An 11,043-nucleotide genomic window follows, 5' to 3' on the forward strand; every position below is an offset into this window, starting at 1 on the left:
ATATATATATTATTTATATATTATTTATATATTATATATTTTATAATATATTATTATATATATATGTATTCATATATATTAATATTAATATTAATATATATATTTTACATATATGCACTGTTTGTTGGAATATCGCCTCGAATGGTGTAATTTACCTGACAGTTGCACTATCCACAAATCTACTTTGTGATGAAGGCAGTGTGCAGGTTTTAAGAACCGGATTTGCTTATGCTAACGATAGATATTAATACAGTGTCTTTCCAGCTCACAATATGTAATAAAAAACTACAGCTTTTGCCACAGAATATTTTTGTGGATTGGAACAAAACATGCAGGCAGTCTCTGTGCTATCTTTCGTATGCTGCGGAGATTTTATACCCATCCAATTTATCTCATTAAAATCATGGCCAGATCTAAACTATAGGTACTTGCTATATCCCCAGGTTAATGGTAGTGCTCTTGTTCTCCTCCCTGACTTTTGCGTTCTCCGAGACTGTGCATAATCTGAAAGGGGTCTTCCTGCTGGATCGCGGCGTGCGACTGGCATCTCAGGTAAATTTTCTGGTGTAAAATGATACGTCTTGTCAAGTGTAACATTAGTTCCAATCGTCTTCCACTCATTTTCTAATCGTTCGTTGCGAGCGTAATCGTTGCGCCAAAGTCTCATTTTTGCTAGCATACTTTGGTCTATTTCTAGCAAATATACTCGCAGACGTACGAACGCGTGCTCTGCAACTGAATATTATATAGCTCGCCAGATATATAGAAATTATGATGCTATTTGCACTTATTGCCATGTAGCAGTCTGTTTGTGTAGTGTTTGTTTTGTCGTGCATAGTAATACATTGGTTTAATTGGAACTGTTTCCAAGTTACTCAATCGTCCTTGTCATAGTTGGATTGAGTCTCATTCACTCATATTGCAAACAAAAATATTGTTTTGATTGTTTTGAAGGGCTGGTGGACGGCTATATCCTTTGCGCTATCGTCAGCTGGGTCTCTCTACGCCAATGAACTCTCTAACCGATTAGGTGCGTGACATCTATATATGTTTATACTATTCGCATTAAGAGCAATTCACTTGTAGGAATGATTAGAGAAGTTGATAGGCAAGGGGTGGCTCTCATCTTAGAGGTGGTTTTAGAAACGTGTCACATCCAGATGCAGTCACCACAACACAAGATTGAAGAATATTTGGTCGTTTCTGATTTTTTTATTGGTCTCACGCTGCACGCTGCGACGTACACGATACCCACTACTCAAATACGTTCTCAAAATATATATCAACCATAACCATCATCATCATCTCCCATTTACAGGGGATATCGGTACACTCGCGCTCTGTAATGTGATGAGTGGGCTGTCAATGTTAGCTGCAACATATGCGCCACCTCAATACTCAGCTCTGCTGTTGATGTCCGGTTCCTTTATGTGGGGCGTTCAGTGGCCTGTGTCGTCGCACCTGCTGAACTCCTGTACACTCTCTCATCGACGAGCAACCATTATCTCTGTAGTATCGTTAGTTAAGGTACATTTATATGATGAAGGGGGGAGGTGGTACGATAGTCCTTAAACGGAGTTGGCTAAATTGTGTACTTTCAATACGAATGAAGTGGTCGCATCTTCCATGAAGTATCTCATTCCAAATTATCTCGTACTCCTGACTTCTTTTGAATATCACTGTTTAATCGGTGAGCGGTGGTGTGATGTGTCGTGAAATCAGTTTTTGATTGAACCCTGATTGCACTATGTCATGCATGTGCATTTGATAAGTTTGTAACGCTGGATTATTGATCTACACCGTTGCCTGTGCGCAATTATGGAAGTATAATGGTCGCACAGCTACGGAAATACGATTTGTCCGTTGAACATATTAGGTTCATTGATATGGCATGCTCTTGGTGAGTGATTTTCGACTATTGACCGTAACCTACACTCTTCGGATTCTTTTTCACTCGACAGAAGCTTGGACTCGCGATGTGTGCGCCGGGTCTTTCGTTGATAGTTGATACTTTTTGCGACAAGTCAAACACTATCTTACTGGCGTTCCAGGTATTGACTGTCAATACGAAGAATGGCTTTGAAAGTGCCACTGTGAAGCATCCATGCTTGCTTGATGTTTGCCATATCGCTCCACCTTTCTACTATAAATCATCTTCCGTTAATACTGCAACACGAAATACTCACACTCCGCAACTACTTGCAGGCGGCAAGCGTGCTTCTGATGTTTATACCCGTAGTTCTGCTCTTGTATCCAGAGGAGCAGTCGGCAACAGCACTGGCTCAGTCCTTCGAAGACTTAATGGACGATCTACACAATTCGAATCCTTCGATATCAGGAGAGACGACTATGGCGACGGTTCTGAGTGAGAATATTCTGAGTGATGAAAGGTTACTGAGTCCGAATGATGGCAATGAGACAAAGAAAACACGATAAAATGTGCGATTAGCCTAATTATGTCCTTTCGTGTGTACATTTCTTATGCTACCCTGCGGCCCACTTGCATGTGAGTCTCATCGGCCTTCTCGACTGTTATATTGCGCATCCATTTAAATGACGAAAAAAAACATCCCGCGATTGTCACTACGTTAAATACATCAATGGAGGCAATTTTCGGCATGCCCATTCGAGTGAAACTATCAGTTCTTCACCTTTAATTTGGCTCCACACAGTGTTCTACACACACATGGTGCCTTCCGCATTAATTCGGATACGAAAGCTGCTCTCGGTGTACGAGAACGTCCATTGATTTTAACAATAAACTAATTGAGCAAAGTCTAGACAAAGCAAATTGCTACCGTCCAAGGTTCTTATAAAGACAGTGGACAGCCAATCAGAAGATATTGACATTGCCCTGGAGGTATCAAGTGGGCTTCCAAGGTACATGTGACCGCGCTTGATTTTGTGTGTGTTTCGTAAATGTCTCTTTCTTGAATCCTCCTTTATACTATCAGGACCCTGCCATGGATCGAATTCCATGCATTTGAGCTATCAATATTAAACTTTGACGTTTATGTGTTGAAAATTCAACACTCTAGCGGAAACTACCATATCATAATCATCGAAACGGGCGCAACCTGTTATTGTCACGCACCCATATCTTCCCGTGCGGGTGCGTTTTCGGCTTGCGATCGAAGATACTGTCTCTCCCTTTTGTCTCTGGCAGTGGGTTCTGTAGGTTCTGGATTGGATGATGATTTAGGAGAAAAATCATAGTTACTTTTGTGCTTGGTTTGAAGTCCAGAGGTAATCAGTCGAATTGATTATACATACACATACGTGGAAGTTCCCTGCTCTGCTTCTCTCTCAGAGTCGTCTTACCTTTACTGGAAATGCATTTTGGGAGCCCGTGAGGCTGTATCGGAATCGATCATCACCCGATCTTTTACCTGTTTTTGCGTAAATGAATTGAACACCTTTACAAGTTTGATTTGTGAACAGGCACCCAAATCTGCATCAATTGAAATGATGAAAATCATGTACACGAGATTCGAGTGCCAGTCCGACTAGTAGGAAACGGAGACTATGGGACCTTTTGGTCCTGAAATTGACCATGACAGTAGAAACTAGTACGCTTCTACTCTATCTGAATATTACTTACGTGAGTATACAATCCTTTTAGACTCCGCAGATGGAGAGGAACTCGTTGATAACTCCCGCCGTAGTTGGCATACATCCCCCGATGGCGTGTTGTAGTGTTTATGGTTTCCAGCCGGTTCTTCTATTTTTTTGTTATGATGCAAGTGAATGGTCATATGCTTGGCCTTCGGGATCTTCAAAAGAACTATCTGTTTGTAACTGCAGGACTTATTCAAGTTTTTATAAGCTAAGAAAAGCGGTTCAAAGATAAAGTACAATACCTTTTAGCATCCTCCCTGGTGATGTTTGCGGACGCAAGATTGGCCTAGTATGGTAGTTGCGTGGGATGTATACTTCTTCATCTGAATCAGCAGTATCAGGTTCAGGTTCGGGATATAATCCGTCTACAAGTAGGATATGTAGTCAGATATCAGTCAATGCGCCGCCCATTGTTTCTGCATTTGCATTAAGGTACTGGATTTTGTTTTTCTTTTATTCATTGCACTTCGTTGAGATGGGGGGATCGATCGTTGGGGCAGTGTCATCTCACTATACAGTTTGTACACGTGCATTATCTTCAACATGGAACCTATTCATCAAAACAATTGTGATCGTCTGCGTCGAATCCAAGTAGTCGAGATGAAGTACATCTCCACTATCCAGACGATAAGCACATGAAAATTGCTAATACCGCTTTGTTAAAATATGTTCTCTTTTTTTTTCAACCGTCTGTAATCAATACTTCCGTCTTACCAGAGGGCGAAGAGGGCAGTAGTTTCCGCACTAAGGGCGTCGCTTTTGCTTTCCTTACTTGCGGTGCTGTGCAGATGAACGTAGAAAAAATAGGCGACTCGTTTACAATCAATCTTTAGAGGTGATAGCGTGAGATAGGACTACAACTGTCCATCACGTCAACAACTATACAACCGAGACAAACCTCGCTGAATAAATTTCACTTTTTGGCGAACGTTTTAAATGACTCCAAACAATATACAAACTACCGAAAACGACTTACCACTACAAACGGATTTATTCGCAGCAGGCGCCTGCAGAATAAATATGATAGTTTGAAAATTAATGTCTTCGCCTCACGGATGGATTTACAAGATTCTCATCACATCGTGGTCTGGAGGACTGAAACTGACTTTTAAAGCATGAGAATGTTTTACCAACTTGTCTGCTATATTCACGGCTGAAATTCTCAGTGTATGTGAGTAGCACTATCGACTGGGAGTGGCGCGAAAACGGAAAGATATTCACCTTTTTTTTTTGCAATGTTAGTCCTAAGCCAATACAGAAAAAAAATATCATTGTAGCTTATTCCACTGTGTACTACGAATGTTGCACAATCAATCAATCGTACCTTCCTCGAGGTGGCTGACGGAATATTCGTTATATCACGCAGTGCTGTCCGCGGCTTCTGTCTTCGCAGCTGCTCGACAACTCCATTATTTTCATCAGTCATATTCTAAGGCTCTATTTTCCGTTTTGTCAACTATTCAGCTTATCGATCGACCCCTTAACATATGATTGATACATCAATTTGTACACCAGTTCCGTGGTATGTACCGGGCTCTAGCCGCTGTATATATAAACTGCTCATTTGGACGTGTGTCTGGTCTTTCTTGAAGCACTATGCTGTATTTGATTAATAGCCTATACTTTGCATAGATATTGTTGAATCTGGGAATCGCGTATCTGTCTCTACGCATGCGAGTAGAAGTGGTCAAAACCATACTCAGTAATACACAATATCCAGTAGGACTTCCTGCATGATCTAGCATAGCACCTTACGTGGGCCACGACATTGCCATCGCAAGTGTTATACGAGCATTCTGAATGATTTCAAATGGGCATATTGTTTTGGTTTTGTTTGAGTACAGTGTACTGTATGCAACAATATCTTGTCTTGAAGCAGTCTATCAGTTGATCTTGGGTTGGGAGCGTATAAAAAAAATAGGGGCTGTCTATTCGATCATCGCACTGTGTGTTTAGTCAATAGTTTCATAATTTCTTCACACAGTGAATTAATTTACACGGTTTTAAGTTCAGATAGGACACAATCTCGATTTTCGTTTGCACCGCCATGTAAACCTTAAACCACAGCCACCTGATAGAGATCCTGAATACAGTTCTGGCCGATTCAGTTAAATGCTCGTCATCATGCATTAACAACTTACATTTTACACACTTGAGTAAATATAGGTCATCCTCATCTAGATCAACATCAACTATCGTGCAGTAAAGAGTCTTGGAGATGGCTTCCTTCCACACGTCAGATGCGAAACTTTATGCGTGCCAGGCATCAACCAACTCATATTGTAGTTTATATGTGCATATACCACAGAACAAGTTTTCAGCTGTGTATTGACTTTCGTGTGCATCGTTGGCGCTTGACAGCCTACGCCACTACTATAACTATATGGACGAATCTGACTTTCGTGTGGCTACATACTATGCCGCTATGTGTACGTACGTATAGGATTTTGGGAAGCTGCTTACGCGCCAAAAAAAAAACTTCTGTACTTTTGCCTGTACTTTTGATTGGACGCCAAGTGATCTTCCTGATAAGAATACCAAACACCTTTTAGTAAATACATCATCATTTAGTCTTAGTCACAATTACTGTCACATATACATACAAAATTACACATGCATCTTTTTATCAATCACTGTTTTTTAGTATACAGTATACTCTATAGATCACAGATAGTTGTGTTTCATGTCCTTCATCTCGACGCGTGATAGCCGATTGTCAGCCGTCAGCCATGTAGACCTGAAGCGAGGAATTGCCCAGGAGTCGCGTCATGATATAGAGCACGTGATACACCTCAAAAGTTTAGAGATTTATATTCAGACAACTGTTGCGCTTCGATCGCTGCAATCGAAGATTTGCTTTAAGTGGCAACTTATGATCCCCAAAAGGCTACCATTTTGGATGATCGTTCACACCATACTACGTCTTCCAACTCTTGCTCCGGTGCATCTCGCTCGACGACTAAATCGTTACTATGGATTCTATAATCATAGTCTCTTTGAAAAGAGCAGAGACTATACTGAAGTATTTTCCAAAGACCGAATAATAGACAACAGCAAGTACATTCGACTGGAACGCAATCGTGTTTTCTACCTCACTGGAATATTCATTAGAACCATTCTGCAATACGTATCTATGTGGTACCTTACACCGCGCATATATAGGGTGCAATCTGGATCTATGGGAAGCTAATATTGTTTTCTCTCCAACAAGTGTTAACTTAATTTCTACTCCATATAAATAACTAATAATTTCTATTACTATCTTTGGCTTGGGCCACATACCAAGCCGAGCGATGACACATGTGTCAGCACTTCAGTGTATGCAATGAAAGTAGCGTACGATAGATTGGGATACGATGCTTTTCACCTGAATGAGAGTGAAATACAGATTTCCAATCCCAGACTTTCCGTTTCAATGGCAAGCAGGTGTGTGCCTGTGTATACACCCTCTTATTTTGGTAATCGTTTCTTCTCCTCTTGCCCCTCGTCATATTTAACCTTCGCGTACAGCCCAGATCCCGCAAACGAGATCACAATACCCAGCGCACTAACCGGGTCGAAAGGGACTGACTCAAGCGCGACAACTCCGATGATGATGGTCAACACGTCCTTGAGCTAAGAGATCAATGTTTGTGTCTAGTAAGCAACATACTTTGACAACAATTTAATTGTGATCACAATCCCATACCCTTTCTAAATATGTACAAACAAGGCAGCGTGTGCAATTAAAACATAGGGCGATCTCGTGCTTGGGTATGAGGTTTAGGTATCTAAAATCCGTGTTTGTCACGCACTTGACTCTTCTCACCACCACATAGACTAGACACCAATTGCAAAAACAACAGAAAGGTGATTGCGCTGAGGCTCGTATGTGCTAGTCACAACCGTGTTAAATACCGGCGTTACGATTTAATATGTTCATGTTGGTGTACTGTAGTATCGAATGTATAACGAGTGACAAACTGTAACTACATGTAATGAGATAAAACGCAAACTGTATCTACATGTAATGAGATAAAACAACGATTTGGTCTTTAAATAAAAAGAGAGAATACACACAAAAGAAACGAAGATGACATTAGAAATGAAATCTACAAACATGTAAAATTCGCATACCTGCCCGCACACACTTTGCGTAAGTGGTGAATTGACGGCTGTATTCCAGAATATTGAGTAATTCAGCACAAAAGCTAAGGTCATGGAGCCCAGCATAGATATTTGGAAGCCAAAGTCATCCAGGCTGTCGAACTCTTGCACAGCTCTATATATAAGGACGATCTACTGCTCAGTCTGACGAGAATTAAATATGCATACCGCAGATGCCAAAGGATAAACCCCCGAACAGTATGTAGAATCTTGGATTGGTACCACAATAGTAATATAGAAACTATTCAAAACCTGATGAGCACAGCCTTATAAATATCCATCAGCACTTGCAGATTATAAACTTTTGCACACTTGTAGAACTTAATGCGAGCTGTAATTGGCAAAATGAACTTGACTGGACTTACGAAAATTCCCCCAAAAATAAGCAGAGGAGCGTCAGGCACGGTATGCACACCACATTGTTGTAGTACATAAGGCCCCATGTACTCAGTCGTGTTTGTTGTTTGACTTTTTGAATCAGGACCAAATACAGTGCCGTCAGGAAATTGTAAAAGAAAAGATTCCCGTAGGCGGCGGCATCGAATTCCAAATCTCGAATTGCCGCAACGAATGCACCAAACTGCAAGTGTGAATTCATGTGTCAGCTTAAGTTTGTTATGTACTGCAGGACCATTCTGCTGCCACTGTAAGCTAGTCTGCATTTGTGACACATGTAGTGGTGCATGTATCAGCGTGTTTTGTTGATGTAAAATATCAGTGCTTGTAAGCTCGTGGATGGAGATCGCACGGATGGCAGAACGAAGATTAATAGTGATGATATCACTTGCAAAATACATACACTACTGCTTTCTATATTAAGACAGATTCTCTATTATCGACATTTTGATATTATTCCATCTCGTCTCTCTCTGAGGTCTCAAATCTGCTGGAATACATAAGTAGTCATAGACACACGAGAACGCCAGCGGTTAAAACAAGGGCTTCTTGAATATCACTCATAAGATCGCCCTTGAAACACGATTGTCAAAAATGAATACATGAAAGCTCTGCACAATCAAGTGTACACAGAAACAAATGACCGCATGCGCAGAAACCATGTCTTCAAACATACCATCATGACCCCGACACAGCCCATCACTTGTTTACTGGCCACTTTCCCTTGTAGAATGTAGTCCAGGCCCATGATGAAGATGAGCGTTGCTCGTCTTAAGGCTGTATACATCGCAATATTCACCTGGACAGATGACAATGCAAATAAAATTACACCAGAAAAGTTGTCTGATATCGACTATTCCTTCTCAATATCACACAACAATGCTATATCAGACTACGTGCACCCAGTAGAGATAGCTGTTTATGTTGAATTGTACTCTCAAACACTGAATCTCAAGCGACGCACGTATGATTCAGCACAGCACACGGCTCCTAATTGCAGCTTAGGCTAGAAACATATTAACCATGCAATATAATGCAGATGAGCATACAGCTATGCTTGAATGACCATTGCTTTCGTGTATGCAGCGGAGGCTGGAATTCATACGTCTGACGTTGACGCTCTAGTACTTTAAAGAACGATACTATGTCCACACAACGAAACTTTACGAATGCCGTGTAGCATGTTAAATAATCAATGTGCGACATTTAACGTGTCTTGGTTTCTTCCCCATTACTCAAAAACATATTGATTTAAATCTTATTCAGACCCACCCAGAATATTCACGGGTCCTTAGAACGTCACTTATATCAACTTACCCCACGAAGTGAGATCATTCCCCAGACCAAGAAGACGATGAATGTCAACGACAGCGGGAGAGTTTGCTGACCAGTGAGATGAATGAAGGAATAAATTGCTATTCAAGAAAATTGGTTTACCCCCGAGGAGTGTTTGTTGAGCGAACGCACGGGCTAATTTCCAGACATTGGATTATTCCGCGCACTACAAAACTTTAAGATACATACGAATACTTCAATGATTTATATGCGCGTCTGTCAACATATTCGCGCGGTACCATTAATGCCTCATGAAAGCACCTCTAGCAAGGTAAGCTGAAAAGTATATTACACTTGCTGACTTCACGCTTGTCTATTTTCTTACAGTATCAACTCATCGAGTCCACGCCTCCTAGCAGTCATAAAAGAAACAATATAAACCAGGCTCGTGTATGCAGGATTGCGAGAGTTTACATACGCTTGTAACGATAATTAGAATTGACTACTTCAGATTAGGTTATTATTCCTATTCCGGCCAGATAATTAAGGACCACGTATATACATATACATAATCGCTCCGTACACGCTCTCTGGATTCAAGTGTTTACGGTTCGAAATTGAATATATATCGGAGGAGTACAATCTCTCCTAGTCAAGCTCTCACCAAGACTCACCCACAAAATTTGCTGACTGAAATTCTCCATTTCGATGACCCTGGCCTTCTTCAGCACCAATAGCATGGCCAGTGAAAAGACCAGCTGCATGCGACCGGGAAAATTTGAACTTATTTTAACGAGAACTTTTGTGATTTTAGTCTCGCAGACTAGCATCTACTACTCATCCAGTACGTGCAAGTGTGACACGTCCACGAAATGTGCACGCTAACGCCTGCACGAGGTCGCAGGAGTATACACACAGTTGCTAAGGATTTTGGCGTAATTAAGGGCACATATTACTTTTCTTTACTCGGGAACAGACACTTGCAATCCACTACCCATAATGCATCATTTGTCCTTTTGTGAGCCCCTTTTTTGGTATTATTTCGAGCAGTTACAATTCGATACTCGGTGCCTCCTCTACGCAGCTAAAAAGAAATAACCAACGCAATACCACTAATTGGTTTATATGAAGTAACTTGATCTACACTATAGTCAACTGTGTTGAAGACGAAGCTTGAGCGGAACTACCCACTCCCATATACATACCTGACTCAGCACCATCAAATTCGGGTATGGAAAGCTATAAGTAGATAACGCAACCTTGTTGAATATCACCAGGGATGCTGCAACGATCATATACGAGCACGCGGCAGCTAACCGGGTGGACGTCGATTGTTGCCTCGGCGCGTCCATCTTGTAGTCAACTTAGTGTGAAAGTATATTATTCAGAAATTATTGACTGAATGTGCAGTCGCATATATGTATCTAAATATACCTATCATATATATGTCTTAATATATTATATATATATATGTGTGTGTGTGTGTGTGTGTGTGTGTGTGTGTGTGTGTGTGTGTGTGTGTGTGTGTGTGTGTGTGTGTGTGTGTGTGTGTGTGTGTGTGTGTGTGTGTGTGTGTGTGTGTGTGTGTGTGTGTGTGTGTGTGTGTGT

The 11,043-nt window shown here is 41.1% G+C and overlaps 2 protein-coding genes across 3 annotated transcripts in view; one reads left to right on the top strand and one right to left on the bottom strand.

Moving 5' to 3' along the window:
* Positions 1-2,451, top strand: part of SARC_02776 (hypothetical protein) — a 2,827-nt gene extending 376 nt beyond the window's left edge. Inside the window, exons 2-6 of the mRNA XM_014303448.1 lie at positions 444-552; positions 955-1,030; positions 1,319-1,527; positions 1,962-2,051; positions 2,206-2,451. Coding sequence (XP_014158923.1) covers positions 444-552; positions 955-1,030; positions 1,319-1,527; positions 1,962-2,051; positions 2,206-2,436 — 715 coding nt within the window. The 3' untranslated portion in view covers positions 2,437-2,451. The remainder of the gene's footprint in view (positions 1-443; positions 553-954; positions 1,031-1,318; positions 1,528-1,961; positions 2,052-2,205) is intronic.
* A 3,779-nt stretch (positions 2,452-6,230) lies between these two features.
* SARC_02777 lies at positions 6,231-10,911 on the bottom strand. 2 transcript variants are annotated; one of them, XM_014303450.1, is made up of 7 exons: positions 10,641-10,911; positions 10,110-10,193; positions 9,478-9,543; positions 8,837-8,959; positions 8,130-8,344; positions 7,735-7,879; positions 6,231-7,233 (listed from the first exon to the last, which is right to left on the bottom strand). In XM_014303450.1, the coding sequence occupies exons 1-7, from the start codon at positions 10,785-10,787 to the stop codon at positions 7,069-7,071; spliced, it is 945 nt and encodes a 314-aa protein (XP_014158925.1). In that variant the 5' UTR covers positions 10,788-10,911; the 3' UTR covers positions 6,231-7,068. The 2 variants fall into 2 exon arrangements, with proteins under 2 accessions (XP_014158925.1, XP_014158924.1); XM_014303449.1 differs by lacking the exon at positions 10,641-10,911 and having other exon boundaries at positions 10,110-10,248.
* Positions 10,912-11,043: the final 132 nt, after the last annotated feature.

The sequence above is a fragment of the Sphaeroforma arctica genome (assembly GCF_001186125.1).
Source record: "Sphaeroforma arctica JP610 unplaced genomic scaffold supercont1.129, whole genome shotgun sequence".
Taxonomy (NCBI): domain Eukaryota; class Ichthyosporea; order Ichthyophonida; genus Sphaeroforma; species Sphaeroforma arctica.